General features: G+C 40.2%; 1 protein-coding gene across 22 annotated transcripts in view; it reads left to right on the forward strand.

Annotated features, from left to right (window-relative positions):
• The window catches only part of CRADD (CASP2 and RIPK1 domain containing adaptor with death domain), a 179,058-nt gene that overhangs the window by 64,186 nt on the left and 93,665 nt on the right, over positions 1-21,207 (forward strand). For 7 of the 22 annotated variants that reach the window (XR_010579535.2, XR_010579536.2, XR_006690584.3 and 4 more), the window contains one exon: positions 10-7,872. The exons of 11 other annotated variants lie outside the window; for them this stretch is intronic. Coding sequence is in view for 7 of the 11 variants with exons in the window: in XM_045365710.3 (XP_045221645.1) it covers positions 10-59 (50 nt within the window). In the remaining 4 variants the exon portion in view is untranslated. Of the gene's footprint in view, positions 1-3; positions 7,873-21,207 lie in introns of those variants that run through there. 4 more of the 22 variants (XR_010579537.2, XM_065524649.2, XM_045365701.3 and 1 more) reach the window with 1 other exon arrangement.

A 21,207-nucleotide genomic window follows, 5' to 3' on the forward strand; every position in this document is an offset into this window, starting at 1 on the left:
GAGGTGCAGTTGCCAACGTCAGGCTTCCTAGAGAATTGAGCCTGCCCGCTCAGTTATGAAGTCTACACGGAAGAGCTGGCAGAGTGGGCCCCTTCATTGGGACTGCAGCAACACTGACCGAAGCAAAGCCCTCTCTTGGAAGAAACAAACTCATTCCTCACACCTGCTTCACCCCACTCCCACCCCCACACCCTGCGCAACACGCCAGCCCTCAATAAAAACCAAAACTGATGTCATTGTAACCTTTGGTTATTCTTTTTTGTGCATAAAGTATCAACCTCCTGTTTTATTCTCATAAATAATGGAAATCTTAACTTCATTTCAGAAAATCACAAAACATAACAGGGACCTGATTCAAACAGAATAAAAATAATTAGTAAGTCACAAACTCTGGCTAGAAAGAAAAAGAGAAAAGAGAGAGGGAAGGAGAAAGAAAGAAGGAAAGAGAGAGAGAGAGAGAGAGAAAAACGAGGAAAGGAAGGAAGGAAGAAAGTGAAAGAAGAAAGTCTTCTTGTTGGTGTTAAAATGTGTCTTTAAGGGGAAGCTTATTTAGGTTACTAGTGGCTTCTTTCTTCATCATTTTAATTTCCATTAATAAAGCGTGACTTTGAAAGGATACAGGGAGTTTGGGAATAGAGAGTTTTGTTTATTTTTATGTATTTATTTTTCCCCTTCTCCCAGCAAAATACACAGGTATCTGACTATGTAGAGACACGAGCCCACCTATCCCGACTGACCTTGGCAGTGGTCAGGGGATAGGAGGAAGTGTAGTGCTGTGGGATGGGCACCAGCCCTGATGAAGAACTCAACTTTCTTTCCATCTCTCTCCTGCCTCCAAATGTTGAGGAGACTTTGAGTAGTAGTCAGTGTAGCCTCTTCTGCTTTTAAAAATGTGCACCCTGTTTATTTCCAATACAGATATGAGGTTGGTACCTACTAATCTTAGCAGGATATATATATATCGAGAGTATATAACATATTATTTAAAAACCAATGTATTATTGAGGTTTTATTAAATTATCCTATTTTCAAGCTATGCTGATGGGTTAAATTTGCCTAAACTCCTGAGATTTAGATTCTCCCTTATTGGCATTAGAGGATTTCCTAAAAAAAAAAAAAAAAGCTATTAAGATTAAATATCATAAAAATTTTTCTAGGAAAATATAATCAAAAGCATCAAGGCTGTCTCCTACAGTTAGTGGCTTCGATTTTCTTGGTTCTCAGAGCTATGACAATGTCACTGGATTTCAAGAATTCAAAAAGACAAAAAGAAAACTCATAATTTTGAAATGGGGAAAGGGAAAGATCTTGGATGTAGTCTTCTGTTTTAAAAATAGTCATTCTTATCTTAAAATAGGAAAAAAAATCATTTTTCATTTATCAAAGGAAAGAACCCAGTCTATACTTTCAAATTAATACAAAGACCAATATTTTATAGGGAGAACATTAATAATCATTGTGGAGCCCATTAATCACAATTCTGCTTTTGATTTGTTGTAAATATGCCTTCCATTTTCTTCCTCATTACCAATCACCTTCTTTAATTATAAGAGGGCTTTCATTAAAACTTTTGAATCATTTATTTTGGAGCACCTAACATTAGTAGACATTTATTGATTTTTATAGCATAAAATACAAATGTTTTTATTTTAGAAAACATAATAAACTAAAACTTTACTGGAGGAGTTTGGCTAAAGATTCAAAAATACATAGAAGTAAAAATATATTTAAAACTGCACAGTTTTTACAACAGCATGTATGGCATTTGGATTCAGAATTTTAACTAGTAGTAACCTCATCTATTTAGTAATGAATTTTAAAATAGAAAAAAATCTGCCAAAACAGACCAGTTGTTTACTAGCTATTTAACTTTGATGAGCTGAAATTAGATAGTGAGGCAGAATAATTAGAACAACTTTTTTTCTCAACATCTAAATATTTCTCGTTTTCATTAACATTTCAGTTAAGTTTGAAGAAATTCCAAAAATGAGATTCTCATTAACTAAAAGGAATTTTAAGGGTTATAAGCCATCCACATTTTTCTATGACCTTAAGACTTTTTTTCGAAAAACAGTTTTGGAGGAGGATTGTCAGATTTGTTAATCTTCCTTAATGTGGTTTACCTAAGGTTTTGTTTTTTAATTTAAAAAAATTTAAGCTATCTTCGTGATTTTTGTCATCATTTTTATTTGTTGCCATGATTAATATATGGAAATCAGATATATGGAAATCAGATAAATTGGATTATGTTTCTGTGAAAGCCATATTCTTAACATCAATGCCTATCTAAAAAATATAGGAGTCACACTTGATCATTCAGAATCATTTTGAAATTCTCTGGTAATTTTTTAAAAAGCCAGCATTGACTAGTATTATGTGGCTAGTTATATTTATTACAGCAATCTAGTTATTGTTTGTGTAACTATAGTTTTTTTCCTAATAGAAATAAAATGTCTATTTGCAGTGTAAAAAGAAGTATGTATATTTGATAATTTTGTTGTAGAAAATACTTAATACCTGTTAAAAGCTGTTTGACTTTCAGTTTTAAAACAGCTGTGTAGTTTGGTGAGTCCTGCAGATTCCGGCTTTCTCTGTGGCCTTTGAGCCAAGTAATTTTTTGCAACATTTTCCTTTGCTTTCTTATAAACACTCAAAAGTTGTACTTGCTTTTCTTGAAGGCCAACTATTAAGTTAGAAAGCACCAAAGGTGTTATGAAATTGCCTTTTATTTTTTCGTACATCAGGGAGGAATGATAGATTTTGTGTATCTCTTGTGAGTCGTTAGAACAGAAATATTTAGGGCTGCTAACTCCCGTAGCTGTATACTCACCCTTATTACAGATGCAATGATTTTGTCTGACTGCATTGCTTTAAGATGAGTTTTATTGCTTTCATGCTAAGGCAAGGATATTTAATTTTATTTTTGTTTAGAGTATCTTGTTGTAATATACTTATCCCCCATCTGGTGCTCTTAAATTTGGGATAAGCATAGAATCCTATTAGGACTGTAGGTTATTGTCCAGTTTACTAGAAAGCTTGACACATATAAATTAGCGACTAAGGATTATAGAGTCCTTTCATAAAGGTTATCATGGAAAAAAAGTTAAAGTGTCAAAGAAGATGCTACTCCAGTAAAAACGATTTCCTCTGTAAAATCCTGATACCTCATAGGAAGCTTTGGGTCTTGTTCTCAGCTACCAAAATTCTAAAATATGGAAGTTAACATGACATGAAAGTGGAATACAGTCTGTGCTGAAGACCCACTGTTCAAGGTTTGTGGTTATTAATCTGGGTTTGAATTTACAAATTACATGGTCTGATTAATTTGTAGATAGGGTCGTGGAGGTTAGACCATGGGCTTTAGAACAAAGAGGCTGATCAAATATTACTCACAAGCCTTTCTGCTTGTTTGTGACTCTCTGGAAATGCCATTAGATAGTTCTCATAGCTATGGTCAACATAAGTAGGCTTAGAAATAAAAGACATTTTCTCCCCTGTAAAAGGAGGCCGCCGGCCCCCTAGAAGAGCTCTTTCTAGGCTCTTCCCAGAGATAGGAACCTCTGCTTCTGGACCCTTAGTGCTCATTCTGTGCTCTACCGCGTCTCCTCTACACGCCATGATCTTTGTTATCTGATTTGCTAGCCATTGTTATGGAAAGTTCTCTTGTAATGCAAAACACCCAGCCACGGGTCCTTGCTAATGTCAGCAACGCAAAGGCGCTCTTCAAACCACCTCGAAAAGAAAAATCCTTTAAAAGATGTCAAACTCTGCTTTCATGTTAGCCCAAAATGAAGTTCCCGAGCAGCATCTGGCCGAGCAGGGTAATTCAAGCTATTTTAATGCAAAGATTTTCCAAGAAGGCAGGAAGCCGTCAAGGAGAAGGCTTTCAGGCATCTGCTGTTTCGTTTCCAGATCCCTTGTGTTAATTTAATGTTTCTAGGGAACCTGGCTCTTTCTTTTTTCTCGGAATCCCTGCTCTAGGAACTGGTGAATGCGGGGGCGCTGTGGGAGCCGCAGATAAGCCAGCGCTTGGCCGGGCACCCGCAGGCTGCGCAGCGGGACAGGGAGGCGCGCGACTGCCTCTGCGGGCCCAGCTGCCCGACCCAGCGCGGGGAGGGGGTGCCGACTGCGGGGAGGGGGTGCCGACTGCGGGGCGGGGGGGTGGGGGGGGGGCGCCTGCAAGACCTGTTTATTTGCATTTGTCCAATTTGGCCCAAGTGAAAGGTAAATACGGAGCGATCAACTTGTCCTCCAGCAAAACCAGGGAAACTCAGCTCAGTCTCCAGGAAACAAACCCAACCCAAACCTGAGTGAAACGTAAATCTTGCATAAACAAACACTTGCATTTGCTTCTGGGAAGGAACACTGGAGAAATGGGCATTCCTTCCGACTGCCCGCTGCCCACTGTCGGTAAAAATGAGCGATCACAGGTTGCCGGCAATTTCTTCTTGTGTCCCGAGCCGTTCCGCAGATCTTGTTTTGAAGGGGCGAACCATTCGGGTAGACTCAGGTGTTCGTGCGGCTGCAGATCCCGAACAGGTTGTGCGCTGGGTCCTTCCTCATCAGGGCGGGGGTCAGGCCGCCCTCCCATTCTCATCTTCCGCCCCAGACCGGAGGCTACACCAAACTTCACTTTTGAAAAGAAATCTTGCAGAATTAAAAATAAGTATCTGTCCTTTAAAATAGTTTCGTTTTAGTATTTTGCATATTTCTGCTTAGGAACTTGTAATGCTAATTATGTTGCTATGACAATTGTCCTGCATACCTAATATTAAACTTAATGAATTAATGTGGCCTATAGAATAATAGTAACTTAACTAGTACTCCGATAATGCCAGTATTCCCTGTGTTACTAAGTAAATGGAATCAGAATTTTGGAGTTAGAAGATAGAGGTTTTTTAGGCCAATTTTTCTATGGGATTCTAAGAATCTTTTTATAACATTTCTGCTTTTTGAAGCAGTCCATACCATTGCTGGAGAGTTGTAATTATCAGGATATTATTTCTTTTTTTTTTCTTTTTCTTTCCTTTGTTTGTTTGTTTGTTTGAGACAGGGTCTTGCTATGTCATCCAGGCCGGAGTGCTCTGTCATCCAGGCCGGAGTGCAGTGGGGCCATCTCAGTTCACTGCAACCACCACCTCCTAGGCTTAAGCGATTCTCCCACTTCAGCCTCCCCAGTAGCTGGGACCACAGGCCCTCGTCACCGCCTGGTTAATTTTTGTATTTTTTAGTAGAGATTTGGTTTTGCTATGTTGCCCAGGCTGGTCTCGAATAGAATGTTATTTCCTGTAGTAAGCTGAATTCCCCGTGTAATTATTATTACTGTCCCTTCAATAATAAAAAGCCTAAAATTATTCTTCTTCATATATTTTAGTGAGAGTGGTGCATGCTTGAAGAGCATGATGAGTGTTCTCTTCTTATATTCAGGGCAACTATAATCACATATTGGGCTCCAGATCCTTGCTTTATGCATCTTCTTTTGAATTGTTTAGAAACAACAGCAAAATTTCCAATTTCAAGGTAGTGCTTGAAATTGTGCAATAAAATGTTATGTTAGCCACATTTTTTTTTTTTAAATTTTAAAAATCCTTTGATTATTTCACACATATCCTGTTCTCTGTATGGTAGTTTTGTTTTCTATTTTGTTTTATTTTTAGTTTCTATGTAATTTATTGTGCTTTAGCTGAAATCACTAAATAAAGATAAATGAGTTTAACAGACTCTTATGTGCTCATTTTTGGTTATTTTTCGCTTCACCCCTTGTATTCATTTTCTATTACGGGCATAACATATTACCACAAATGTAGTGGCTTACCATATCCATTTATTTTCTCATCATTTCTGTGGGTCAGAAGCTTGGCACAGGGTGGTTCTCCTGGCTTCTGTGCCCAGGGCCTTCACAAGGCTGAAGTAAAGGGAGCAGCAGGCCTGGACATGTACCTGTAGGCCTTCCGGGGAGAATCCACTTTCGGGCTCATTGGCAGAATTTAGTTCCATGGTGTAGTTGTATTGGGGGCCCAGTTTCCTTTCTTGGAGAGCACTAACTGCTGGCTGTTAGCCCAGGGTCTTCTAGAGGCTGCCCATCTACATCTTCAAAGGCAGCCACAGTGTGTGGAATTTGCTTTAGATTTCCCTGCCTTCCCCTAATGCATTTCTCTTCTACTTTTAAAGGACATATGATTAGACTGGCCCAACTGGATAATCCAGGCTAATCTTGCTAGTCAACTGATTAGTAACCTTAATCACACTTGCATTGTCCCTTCATAGCAGTACCTACTTAAGTGCATGATTGAATAACTGGGTAATGGGACTTCTCGGGAGAGATCTTTGGCATTCTGCTTACCATACCCCTGTGGGTACCACCTTGTTGTCATGGTAACATCATAAGCAACCATTTAAAAGAGATTTTAAGCATCTTAATTTTGAAAATTTTGCAAGGTAAAATTAAATCCAAGTAACATCAAATATTACTTATACATAATTCTAGAGGTTTAATAAAAACAATAAACATTCACCATAAGTAGTTGTTGCTTTTTAAACTCAAACTTTTTCTACCTTGCAAAATCTTCCCTGATTTTCTTGTTTTGTTTTTGGTATCATAATAGATCAGTTTCCAGTACCACCACTATATAAAATAAAAATAATAATTGCACTTTAAAAAGAATGGTTTTCCTCTGCACTCTAGTTTTATCCATGGAAAGTTTTTGGTATATTCAAATATAATTCTGTTAGATTCCAATTTTGGGTAAGAAACTGGGTTCCCTGACCTAGCTGCCACTTATTCATATCTAAAATGTACTTGAATTTGCGACTTCCAAGTTGGGCACATGTAAACCCCCTCTTCACTTCTTACAGAGCTGCATAGTTCTTAAAGCTTGTTGTGGTGAGGGGAGGGCACACTTGCTTATATGTCCAAATTTACTGTTTATGGATCTCGATTACTGTTTTCTACTTAAATTCTAATTTTTCTCGTTCATTAATTTTAACTGGACAACTATTCAGAAGTATGAATTACATATGGGCAAATTCTAGTGCTTTGAAATTACTGGAAAAAAAATAAATGGATGACCAACAGATGCAAGGAACAGAAAATGTTTGGCTTTTAGGGGAGTTTTATGAATACTCTTTTGGACTTCCCCACTTCCTTTTAGTGACTCTAATGTCTTCCAGTAACTCTAGCAAGTAGGAGGCCCAGGGAGAGAAGTGGGGATCTCACAGTCTCATACTAGGAAGCTGTGCTATGGGGAAGTGACTGGTGGTCTGGCAATGTGAGGTAGAGGCATAGGTAGCAGGTATGTTGACACTTGAAACCAGTACTTCCCTCAGCCCTTGCAGTGAATGTGATAATCCAATCTCAGCCATATATCTCAGGTGACTCTATATATGAAATGTGCAACGTAGGTAAGGTACTTCTGTTGTTTCTCCTAATTTGTGATTATTTTCATATAATGAATGATGGTCATGGGCATTTTGGTATAGAAGGTTTTAATTATGGCTCAGTATTTGTGTAATTAACCAAGTGGAATGATTTAGAGTTCTGATATAACTGAAGTCTTTACAGCTGGAAGTAAATGGATCCATGCCAGTACATTATTAAGTATACAATTACTTATTTGCCTATTTATTCCTTCTCTGCCTTATTACAAAAAGATATTAAGGAAATTTACACACATACACACAATATTACCACCACCACCACCATCACCTAAAATGAAGAGATGAAATTAAGGTAAAGGGAAAATAAGTCTAGGAGAAAAATAACCATTCTAGGATGAATAGGATTAGGGCAAAGAACATGTAATATAAAATTCTGTATGGGGCTAGAGCTAGACTGTAAATTTGGCTCTGGACTTTCTAGCAGCCAAAACAAAATGAGAGAAAATTAATGAGCTACAAGATTCATCATATTCATAAAATGATTAAAGAAGATTGAGATTTTCCCTTGAACCCATCTTGTTTGAAGGGGTGGCATTTGATACTTTCCTCGTGCTAGAAAGGTTAACTTTGAGTTGCAATAAAAATCATAAAAACTTAACTTTGGCAGAAACATAAATGAACAGTATGACAGAATGGAAGCAGTTCGTAGGATTTCTAATATTACCTCTGTTTTCCTCTGTCCACGTTCTAATATTCCAATATCCTCCTCAGCACACAGAGAGGTCCAAGAAGATTGGCCATTCTTTTCGGAAGTTGGACTTCCCTGAAGATTATGTGGGAATGGGAAGTGGAACCTGATAATATTTTTGCAGAATGAAAACCTTTTATCATGAAGAATTTTTCTTTATTGCATACTTTTATACAGTTAGATCCCAACCCAGGAATTAGTGGTATTCCAAAAGTTCCTTTTTAAGTTGCTTGTTTGAAATTAAGAATGTATTTCCCCCAAAAAATGATGTTGGCTACAATCTAATTTCAGACTTGCGATGAACCCAAGGTTCAAAGAGGTTAAATCTGAATAAATACAGTTCTACAATTCTGTATTCAAAACCATTGAGACCAGATTTTGCTGAATTTGGATTTTTTTTTTTAAAGTAGGATAATATTGTGCATGTACCAGTTATTATATAGCACGGCAGTGTGGTCTGGAACAGGATCCTATAATCAAGCACATTAATATTTCTGCAGTGAAACTGATGAATATTCACATGCAGTGGGATAAATAAAAACTATAAATACAGCCTCATGTCAGTTCAGGTCAGGTTTGTCACCAAATGAATTCAGGCCAAATGAGTTCAGGTCAGGTCAGATTTTGCTGCCAAATGAGTTATAAAAAAAAGAATGGTTTTTACCACTTTTGGGGTTTCAGATTAGTGGATCTTTATTACACTTTTTTTTTTTTAAATAAAAAGCCACTAGTATTATAAACTTTAACCACAATGTAATGTTATTTTATGGAAAAATGTATTGAATTCCTATTAAAGAAGCCAATAAGTCATTGCTCTATTGCAGCCCTGTAGCAAAAATGGAGTGTTTCCATCAGGCTGGAGTCAGAGCAGAAAAGGACCTCCTCTGTAACCCAGGAGAGAGAGGGCTCTTGTCAGACAGGTGCTGGTGATAGTATTGGGAGACCTAGGGCTGGGAACTGGGGAGGGGCATGAGACGGGGAGAGGGGAAAGCAAGGGTGAGTATTATTCCTTTCCTTCTCCCTTATTCATTTCCCTACTTTTCCTCTTTTTTCCTTCCTCTTAATTTTTCTTTTCTTTCTTCCTTTCTTTCCTTTTCTTCCTTTCCTTCCTTTCCTTCCTTTCCTTTCTTTTCTTTCTTTCTTCTCTTGCTCTGTTGCCCAGGCTGGAGTGCAGTGGTGCGATCTCAGCTCACCACAACCTCTGCCTCCCCACCTCTCGGGTTCAAGTGATTCTCCTGCCTCAGCCTCCTGCGTAGCTGGGCCTACAGGAATGCGCCACAATGCTGGCTAATTTTTGTATTTTTAGTAGAGACGGGGTTTCACTATGTTGGCCAGGTTGGTCTCGAACTCCCGACCTCATGATTTGCCTGCCTTGGCCTCCCAAAGTTCTGGGATTACAGGCGTGAGCCACCGTACCTGGCCTAATTTTTCCTTTCCTTCTAATGCTAGGGCAAGGAGCATGGCAGTGGTGTCAGGTGGCGTTACGCTCCCCTCTTCTCCCACTCTTTCCTTCAAGCTACCTATAAAGACACTGGAGGGTGCTGAAATAATACAGCTTTTAAAGGTAGTTAGACCATGGTCTCAGTCTTGGCTCTGTCTTCCAGCTGTGGGACCTTAGGTGGTTTGCTCAGCTTGTAAAGTGGAAAAAAAAATATATATATATATATACACACACACACACACACACACATATATATGAGATATACTTTATGTAATATATATCATATAGTAAGTATATGTTTATATACATTGGAGCTATGAATATATCTTTGGCATCCCAGGATGATTGAGAAGATGCAGTACAGTGTTAGGTGATAGTCCTTCCCACAGAATGTGAGTTCAGTAAATGGTAATATCCTTCATCATTGTTTGTTGTCCCTCTCACACCTTCTGGAAATCTTTTCCTCATCTCCCTGAACTCTGGCTGAGAAGCAGGGAGCCACAGTGCAGCTGCAAAGGGGAGGGAACAAGCTTCTTTTTAGTTTAGTTTAGTTTAGTTTTGTTTTGTTTTGTTTTGTTTGAGATGGAGTTTCACTCTTGTTGCCCAGGCTGGAGTGGAATGGCGCGACCTCAGCTCACCACAACATCAGCCTCCTAAGTTCAAGCAATTCCCCTGCTTCATCCTCCCAAGTAGCTGGGATTACAGGCATGTGCTACTACACCAGGCTAATTTTGTATTTTTAGTAGAGACGAGATTTCTCTGTGTTGGTCAGGCTGGTCTCAAACTCCCAAACTCAGGTGATCCACCTGCTTCGGACTCCATAAGTGTTGGGATTACAGGCGTGAGCCACTGTACCCGGCCAGGAACAAGCTTCTTAAGCGTTGAGTATGGCAGGCATCCTGGGGAAGTGATCTGCAAAAGCATGAAGGCCCCAAGTGTGGCTGTTTGTATCTGGCCTGACCAAGGGATCCTGTCCCCCTTTGGGACCTGCTTTTGGCTTTGGTAAGTCCTAAGACTTAGAGGTTTCTGGAAGAAAGACTAATCTGCAGTCTCTTCTGGGAGTTGATTGGAAACAGGTATCTTTGGGGCTTACCCAAAGCTGTTCACAGATGTGAGGGCTGATAGTGCCTTGCCTTATCCCATGGCCAGGTCCTAGCAGGAGTAGCAGTAAGCCCTCCAAGAAGCCACTAGAAGTTGCACAGCTATTCTAGGACTTTGACATGGGCCCTGGTTGGGGGTACTATAGCTCTTCATATTAACTGCATGCAACCTTTCAATAATATTAAGTGCGTAATGTCTGCCAGGCACTATTCTGGGGACATGATGGTTAATGACCTAGACAAGATCCCTGCTGTCATGGAAACAAATGAGGGAACTACGTTGGAAAATAGCAAGATGAGGGTGGATGGGTGGGTGAGGGCTGTCAGAGGAGGTGACAATGAAGCTGGCACCTAAAGGATGAACAAGAATTAGCCATGCCAGTAGCCTCCTAGCTAGAGAGGCCAGCAAGTCCAAAGGGCCAAGATGGGGAGGAGCTTGGTGTATTCTGGGACCTGCCAGAAAGTCATATTGTTGGAGCTTCATGAGCAAAGGGGAGAGGATCCAGGATTGAGCCAGACCTTGCTGAGCCTTGTAAGTGCTGGACAGGAGAATGGATTTTATTCAAACAAGAGTCTCCTGAAGGTTTTGGGGTTAGGGCAGGGACATAGTTTGCATAGAAGAGTCCACTTTGCCTCTCTAGTGGATGTCATGCAATACTAAAAACTGGCAGAGTGCTGGGCTTCTTCAGTGATACTCCAGCCTTCCCCCTTGTTTTTAACTCAAATAGCAATAATTTTAATTCACTTTTCCCTCTTTATTTTTTAGGTTTTCTCTTCAAATCCAATTAACTATCATCATTAATGAAAGAATATGTGAGCAGTCATGTCTGTAGTATTGAGCAATTCTCCTGTTATCCGGTTTTTGCTTTCTATTATGGGTTTTATCTACTTATCTCCCAACACGCCCATCATTTGCTGCCAGCATTGGCATGCTTTCTCTTTTAAGCTTTTCTCTTTTCCTTGCTGTTTCAGATTTGTGAAAGACTCTTTTTGTGTTTGTTCATTTATTTCATGTCCGTTAGGGGCATTTTCTCTTGTCTGTGCTGATTTGCTTTATACAACTTGGCTCAGTACAACAAACCTAACACAGCTCCTTGTACATAGTAGGTACTCAGGACATGTTTGTTACATGAATGAATAAACCTTTGGGGGCAAGATCTCCTGGGCTTTTGTGAAAAACACAAAAACTAATACATTATGTCCTGCCTGTTTAAGCAGGGCTACTTTAGAACCTAAAGTCAGTGTTTGCAATAGAAGCCTAATAAAGGAAGAATGTAGAAATATTCAATGTAGAAAGGAGCTTTGGGCATATAAATCTGACTCCAGAACCTCAGATCCAGCCTCTATTCTGACTTTTAATAGGCGGGTTCTTCAGGGAGAGGGAAGTGTAGTTATCATGGACAACTGAATCGGGGCTTTATTGATACTAGGAAAAATGACCCAGAACTTGGTAATAACATGGAAGAATGGCCTTTCAGAGTCGTAGTAGAGCATTGCTAACAAGACCTAAGGCTCATCTGATCCTGTAGGGGACATGACTTCGTTTCAGAAGTTAACTTCAAGAAAATTGATATGATGTAAATGATTTCTGGCAGGTGGGAAAGATAAACTCTAAAGGTTTTGTTTTATTGTCGTATAGAATATTCACATATTACATAAAAAATACATTAAAAAAATTCTAAATTGCATACCAAAAAAACTACGTTTAGTATGTGATTTAGAATCTTATTCCAGTATTCTTTTTCTAAAACTGACTATATGTATCAGTTTCTTAGCCAATTTACTGTTTTCATTAATGAGGTATATGTCTTTGACATGCCCACTATATATTTGCATGCGGATTATATTTTTAACATTTTGAAAATTATATTTTGACATTCATATTCAGTAAAGTCTTTAGACATGAAAGTACATGTCATTATCCAAGTTACCTAATTATATCATACCATGTAATTTCTAAATGGACACATCACAGATGTCACAGTAAGGGGAATTATAGTATGATAGAGAGGTAAACATTTTACTTACAGAAAACCTGAACTTGAATTTTAAGAGGTTCTCAGAGGGACTCTGTCTTTGTAGAAGTTCGATAGAAACAATCTTAGTTAATTTTAGGCCAGCCTCAGGGAATGCTGTCACTGAACTGACCTGGTAACTTGCCCACGTCTGCTATACTCTTTCTTGTATTGTGGAAAAAATAAAAAATGTTAACTTGAGAGACGTTTCACAAATACAAATCTTGCTTCTTTTGCTTAAAAAAACTATGAACATAATTGTAGAAAAAAGTAGATTCTGGTTGTTTACCATAAAGAATTACTACTAGACCAATAGCAAAGGAAGTTACAAAGCACAGATGACGAAAATCTCTCCAGTCACATCGGGAAGTTCAGCCCTGGATGGTGTTTATTTTCTCAAAGATACTCTACCTACAGTGAGGGCAGTCTGTCACCAGCTGATGTCCTGTTGAGAGCCTCTTGATCTAAACAGGAGGTTCAGTCAATCACTATTAACTGAAACCTACATTAATATGTATTATTCCTCATTAAACATTATGAAAATGAAGATTAATACATGCTGTATTTTGAACAGATGACACATAAAGAGAAAAACTAAGGAAGGAAAACATTCATTTAGTACCTGTTGGTAAAAATTTCCCAATCACTGCTTAAACAAATCCTAGTACTGACCTCAATCAAGGTTTTAGTATAATACTTTAAAGACTTGACTCTAAATCCTTTATCTTGGGCCAGGCATGGTGGCTTATGCCTGTAATCCCAGCACTTTGGGAGGCGGAGGCAGGCAGATCACTTGAGGTCAGGAGTTCGAAACCTGCCTGGCCAACATGATAAAACCCTGTCTCTGCTAAAAATACAAAAATTAGCCAGGGTGGTGGTGTGTGCCTGTAGTCCCAGCTACTCAGGAGACTGAGGCTGGAGAACCACTTGAACCCAGGAGAAGGAGCTGCAGTGAGCCAAGATCGTGCCACTGCATTCCAGCCTGGGTGACAGAGCAAGACTCTGTCTCAAAAACACAAACAAAAAATCCTTTATCTTTACTTTGCTCCTTTCAGGATAGCTCTGGAATTTGAATCTGCTTTCCAGAGCTTTATTCTCAACTGCCGGCAGCGTTTTCATACTGTAGTTACTTAAGGGTGCAGGTAGCTGGGCAGGCAAGTAACTACCTGCAGTGTACTTGAGAACCTTTGAAAGCATCTGTACTTGCCAAGGGTGGGGCACGATCATTCCCATTCCAGGGCTCTCATCCCCACAGAGCCCCAGTGGAGGGTAAAGCAGGGCTTTTGCTGAAGGTTTCCAGGTAGCATTCCAAAGTACGTTAGCATAAAGGACTGGGGATGCTGACCATCTAGCTAACTCATGATTTGGAAACCCTTTGGTTCCACTTATATGTGGTTTACTAGTTCTGTTTTATGCCTGCCTTTTCAGCATCATTTTAAAAACATGATTTCAAATTTTATTTTAGGTTCAGGGGGTTACATGTGCAGGTTTGTTACCTGGATATATTCAGCATATATTCAGTATCATTTTTTTTTTTTTTTTTTGAGACGGAGTTTCACTCTTGTGGCCCAGGCTGGAATGCAGTGGCATGATCTTGGCTCACCGCAATCTCTGCCTCCCGGGTTCAAGCGATTCTCTGGCCTCAACCTCCCAAGTAGCTGGGATTACTGGCGCATACCACCATGCCTGGCTAATTTTTGTAGTTTTAGTAGGACGGGGTTTCGCCATATTGGTCAGGCTGGTCTCGAACTCCTGACTTCAGGTGATCCTCCCATCTTGGCCTCCCAAAGTCCTGAGATTACAGGTATGAGCCCCTGTGCCCAGCCTTCAGCATCATTCTTAATGGGACTTCTTTTTTCTCTGAGAAGTACCCAGTTTGTATGATAATTTATATAGCCACCTTACTTTACCCTGACAAGATTTTGTTATTAACCCAAGTCTTGTCTGCCTTCTTTGGTCTTTCTGCCCTTCTTTTTTCTTTCCCTATGTGTGGCAGAGGCCAAAAAAAAAAAAAAAAAAAAAAGAGTCAACAGCCAAACAAGTGTGTTTTCCCAATCAATTGTGCTGTCATTTTTCCCCTTCACAAAGAATGGCCTTATTTTAGTTATTCAGACATCATAATAGCTAGCATTTATGGCAACTTACCATGTTCCATACACTGTTCTTTCCTAGGATTAACTCAGTTTTTACAACAGTGTCCTGGGACAGGTGCTGTTATTACCCCACCTTATAAGGACAGAATAGATAAATAACTTGTCTTGGATCACACAATATGGAGCATAGATTTAAATCCAGTCAGTCTGACTTTAGAGCCCATTCTGTTGACCACCAATTTATATGTGTTGTTTATTCAAATACATGTAGAGCTAGACAGAGTATGAATTGATAGTTAACATCTGATGATTCATTTGTCAGCTAGTAACTTAACATATAAAGGTTTATATTAGTTGTCTATTGCTGCCTAACAAATTATCCCAAAATTTAGTAGTTTAAAACAAAAAACATTTATTATCTCATAAGTTTCTCTTGGTCAAGGATTTGGGAATCCCTTAGCAGAAGAGCTCTGGCTTAAGGTCTCTCATAACAGCTCAAGATATCAGCTGAGGCTGGAGTCACTTAAGGCTGGACTGGTGCCAGCGGTTCTGCTTCCAAGATGGCTCACTCATGTGGTGCCGGTTGATGGCAGGTCTCAAATTCTTCCCATTTGACTCTCTTCACTAGCTGCTTGATGGACCTTGAGGCATGGAAGCTAGCTTCCAGAGGGAACACTGCTTCTTCCAGGGGAACACTGCTTGCACTCCTAAAGCAAGGTGGATGCCACAATGTCTTTTATGACTTAGTCCTTGGAAGTCATGGTCCTCCGTCATTTTACTAATACCTTATTGGTTATATAGGTCACCCTGGGTGAGGTGAGGTGGGGTATGTTGTGATGGGAGGTCTACAAAAGGGTATGAATACCAGGAGGCAGGAATCACTGGGTCATTTTTCAGGCTGGCTATCTGTTTTAGTCCATTTTCCCACTGCTGTTAAAGACATACCTGAGACTGCGTAATTTTTAAGGAAAAAGAGGTTTAATAGATTCACAGTTCCACGTGGCTGGAGAGGCCTCACAATCATGGAGGGAGACAAAAGGCACATCTTACATAGTGGCAGACAAGAAACAATAAGAACCCAGTGAAAGGGGAAACTTCTTATAAAACCATCAGATTTCATGAGACTTATTCACTACCACAAGAACAGTTGGGGGAAACTGCCCCCATGATTTAATTATCTCCCACTGAGTCCCTTCCACAAAACATGGGAATTATGGGAGCTACAATTCAAGATGAGATTTGGTGGGGGACATAGCCAAACCATATCACTATCACAAAAGGACTAATCCATTTTAAAATAAAACTTTTAAGGCTTAACGTTTTAAAACTTTAAATTATTTTACTCTCAAATTAACAAAGCTTTTGAAAATTTACTTGTATCTAGTTATTTTGCTTAGCTTCCACTGACAGAGGAAATTTTTGATATTTGCATAAAAACTACAATTATTAATTTTAATAATAATAATTGGTACAGACCAAACTCAGAATTTATTCCCAGCAATGTGTGACAAGAAAGAAGCAGCTTCTGAATATCTGGCAACAATAAATGAGTGGAGGTAGGCACCTAACCCTGAAGAAGACCCCTGGTAGTGAAGATACAGAAAATAGGGTAGTTCCGCCTTCTGAGGGTTGAGGTAGACAGGCAGGCAAGTATGCTTGAAAGCCCTTTAAAGCATCTTTACTTGCTAAGGGAGCTATGACCATTCCCATTCCTGGGACTTCATTCCCACTGGGACCTCATTTCCCAGTGGAGGGTAAAGCAGGACTTTTGCTGATGATTTCCAGGTACCCTTCCAAAGTACATTAGCATAAAGGACTAGAGATACTGGCCATCTGGCTAATTCATGATTCAGAAGCCCTTTGGATCCACTTATAAGCCCATTCTATTTAGGCCTGCTAAGGATGTCTGCTATGTTCATGTCAAAAGCAGGGATTTTAGGCTACATGATCAGTGAGGAATTTTAATATCTTGTTTTGTCAACTACTGAGGCTACAGGCCCTTTTAGGTCTTCAGAAGAAGTACAGCAATAAAATAAACACTGTGTGTTTAAGCTATGAGAGCTCAGGATCCCTGTGTGGTTAGCAGGCATGAGGCACTTGGACACGTATTTATACTAAGAGTTGTAACTTTTACTTATCTTGGGTAAAAGATATACTCCAAACAGTTAGGACAGAAAAATGTATCTGATGGTAAAATGGATACTGTATTAGTCCGTTTTCATACTGCTATGAAGAAATACCGGAGATTGAGTCATTTATAAAGAAAAAGAGGTTTAATGAACTCAGAGTTCCACATGGCAGGGGAGGCCTCATAATCATGGCAGAAGGTGGAAGAGGAGTATATTAGTCTGTTTTCATGCTGCTGATAAACACATACCTGAAACTGGACAATTTACAAAAGAGAGAGGTTTATTATACTTATAGTTTCACATGGCTGGGGAGGCCTCACAATCATGGTGGAAGGTGAAAGGCACATCTCACATGGTGGCAGATAAGAGAAGAGAGCTTGTGCAGGGAAACTCCCCTTTGTGAAACCATCAGATCTTGTGAGACTCATTCACTATAATGAGAACAGTGCAGGAAAGACCCGCCCCCATAATTCAGTCACCTCCCACCAGGTTCCTCCCATAACATGTGGGAATCGTGGGAGTTACAATTCAAGATGACATTTGGGTGGGGACACAGCCAAACCATATCAAGGAGCAAAGCCACGTCTTACATGGTGGCAGGCAAGAGAACGTGTGCAGGTGAATTACCCTTTATGAAACCATCAGATCTTGTGAGATTTATTCACTATCACAAGAATAGCACAGGAAATACCTGCCTCCATGATTCAATTACCTCCCACTGGGTCCCTCCCATTACATGTGAGGATTATGGGAGCTAAAATTCAAGATGAGATTTGTGTGTGGACACAGCCAAACCATATCATTCCACCTCTGGCCCCTCCAAATCTCATGTCTTCACATTTCAAAACCAATCCTGCCTTCCCAACAGTCCCCCAAAGTCTTAGCTCATTTCAGTATTAACCCAAAAGTTCACAGTCCAAAGTCTCATCTGAGACAAGACAAGTCCCTTTTGCTTATGAGCCTGTAAAATCAAAAACAAGTTAGTTACTTCATACATACAATGGGGGTACAGGCATTCAGTAAATACACTCATCCCAAATGGGAGAAATTGGCCCAAACAAAGGGGCTACAGGCTCCATGAAAGTTTGAAATTCAGCAGGGCAGTAGAGCTTTAAATCTTAAAGCTCCGAAATAATCTCCTTTGACTCCATGTCTCACATCCAGGTCCTGCTGGATGCAAGAGGTGGGCTCCCACAATTTTGGGCAGCTCTGCCCCTGTGGCTTTGTAGGGTATAGCCCCCCTCCTGAAGGGGTGGCCTGCCCCTCCACACCTGTGGGTGTTTCTCGTTAGGTGGAATGAGAGACTTGAGAAAAGAAATAAGACACAGAGACAAAGTATAGAGAAAGAGAAGCGGGGGCCCAGGGGACCGGCGCTCAGCTTACAGAGGACCCACGCCGGCACCGGTCTCTGAGTTCCCTTAGTATTTATAGATAATTATCTTTACCATCTTAAAGATAAGGGAGTGGCAGGACAATAGGATCATTGTAGGGAGGAAATCAGCAGTAAGACATAAGAACAAGGATCTCTGTGACATGAATAAGTTTAAAGGAAAATCCTGTGCCTTGAGATAAACCTTTTAGCAGCATTGTTTCATCCTATCACATGGGGATAAACCTTGGACAATACCTAGCTTTTCTAGGAACAAAGACACACCCTGCACGCCCAAAATCCATTAAACCTTGAGTTACCACAGCACATGTCTCTTGCAAGGACAAGGTTGGGGGTAGGGTCACAGATTAACAGCATCTCAAATACAGAACAAAATGGAGTCTCTTATGTCTACTTCTTTCTATATAGACACAGTAACAGGCTGATCTCTTTCTTTTCCCCACACCCTCCCAACTGCTTTCCCTGCTGGTGTTGAGTGTCTATGACTTTTCCAGGTGCATGGTGCAAGCGCTCAGTGGATCTACCATTCTGAGGTCTGGAGGATAGTAGCCCTCTTCTCATGGCTCTACTAGGAAGTGCCCCAGTGGGAACTCTGTGAGGGGGCTCCAACCCTACATTTTCCTTCTGCACTGTCCTAGCAGAGGTTCTCCATGAGGGCTCCACCCCTGCCGCATACCTCTGCCTGGACATCCAGGTGTTGCCATGCATTCTCTGAAATCTAAGTGGATATTCCCAAACCTCAATTCTTGTTTTCTCTGCACCTGTAGGACCAATACCATGTGGAAACTGCCAAGGCTTTGGGCTTAAACCCACTGAAGCCATGACCCAAGCTGCACCTTGGCCCTTTTTAGCCATGGCTGGAGTGACGGGGACACAGGGCACCAAGTCCTAGGTTCACACAGCAGGGGGCCCTGGACCTGGTCCATGAAACCATTTTTTCCTCCTAGGCCTCTGGGCCTGTGATGGGAAAGACTGCCTCAAAAGTCTCTGACATGCCCTGGAGACATTTTTCCCATTGTCTTGGTGATTAACATTTGGCTCCTTGTTACTTTTGCAAGTTTGTGCAGCTGACTTGAATAATCCCAAGAATATGGGGTTTTCTTTTCTATTGCCTCATCAGCCTGCAAATTTTTCAAACTATTATGCTCTGCTTCCTCTTGAACACTTTGCTATTTAGAAATTTCTTCTTCCAGATATCCTAAATCATCTCTCTCAAGTTCAAAGTTCCACAGATCTCTAGGGCAGGGGCAAATGCCCCCAGTCTCTTTGCTAAAGCATAACAAGAGTCACCTTTGCTCCAGTTCCTAGCAAGTTCCTTATTTCCATCTGAGTCCACCTCAGCCTGGACTTTATTGTCTGTGTCACTATCAGCATTTTTGTCAAAGCCATTCAAAAAATCTCTAGGAAGTTCCAAACTTTCCCACATCTTCCTGTCTTCTGAGGAAGACATTTTCCTGTCTTCTTCTTAGCCCTCCAAACTGTTCCAGCCTCTGCCTGTTACCCAGTTCCAAAGTCGCTTCCATGTTTTTGGGTATCTTCATAGCAGCACCCCATTCCCAGTACCAGTTTACTGTATTAGTCCATTTTTATGCTGCTTAAAAGAAATACTTGAGACTGGGTAATTCATAAAGAAAAAGGGTTTAATGGACTCACAGTTCCACATGGCTGGGGAGGCCTCACAATCATGGCAGAAGGCGAAGGAGGAGCAAAGGCACATATTACAGGGTGGCAGACAAGAGAGCATGTGAAGGGGAACGGCCCTTTATAAAACCATCAGATCTCTTGAAACTTATTCACTGCCATGAGAACAGCATGGGAAAAACCCTCCCCCGTTATTTCATTACCGCCCACTACGTCCCTCCCATGATATGTGGGTATTATGGGAGCTACAATTCAAGATGATATTTGGGTGGGGATACAGCCAAACCTTATCAGATACAATTCCCAAATATTGCCTTATCCCTCACAAAGGAGTGGTGGGCTTAGAACGCCACATGTCAGAAGAGTCCTGCATCTCTTCTGCATAGGTTTATATCACTTTCTAATTTGGAAATTTTTTAAAATCTCTGTTCTAGCTTTGTCATGTGCCCTACATGACAGTGGAACTAACTACCTTGTGATTTTCACCTCAACCAGGCTTAGTCTTCAGGTTCCAGGTGTTGGTTGTTTAACAGCATCACAAAACCTAGGGCTCCCAACATATTAAAATACAAACTTACAAATAAGACAGGCATTTCAGAGCAGAACATCTGGTGGTTTTCTGCCCCACAGGCATACTTCCTTTAGCTCTAATTCATTGGAATCCCAGTCAGCCGATTTAGGAGCTTAAGTGCATTAGCTCATGGCCAGTGCACTATAGCCACGTTCCGTAGTTTCTTCGGGTTGAGTGATGCTTATTGATCTTTTAGTTTGCCCCGCAGAGCCCCTCTCTGCCCCAGGTAACTTACTTTCTGATGGTAATATTTTGATACAAAGTAAATAACTTTATTTCAATAAAAGAAAAAGTAGCATATGATTATTTTAAGGATTAAAGTGCAGATTGGATAGTTTTGGAAAATTTGCTGCTTTTTAGGCAGATGAACTGTTAGGTCGGTGTGGGCCATGTTCTAAGCCCAACTAAATCCATCTTTAGAACAATTCTAAAGAAAGCAGAGAAGATAAAGATATCAAGGCATACATGTATACTTGTTTATTGAGCATAGTTTAAAATTTTAATCAGCCTACAACCAGTCCTGGCATCCTTGGTTCCCCTTACTTTGTTGCAGTTTTTAAAAAAGCACTAATAATTATCTAAAACACTAAAAAATTTATTTATGTTCATTACTTACTGAGAATTTGCCCCTTCATTCTCCAAGTAAGTGGCACAGGTCAGGCATCTTTCTCTTTTTTGTTTGCCAATATATCTGAAATGTGT

The sequence above is a fragment of the Macaca fascicularis genome, chromosome 11, assembly GCF_037993035.2.
Source record: "Macaca fascicularis isolate 582-1 chromosome 11, T2T-MFA8v1.1".
Lineage (NCBI taxonomy): Eukaryota > Metazoa > Chordata > Mammalia > Primates > Cercopithecidae > Macaca > Macaca fascicularis.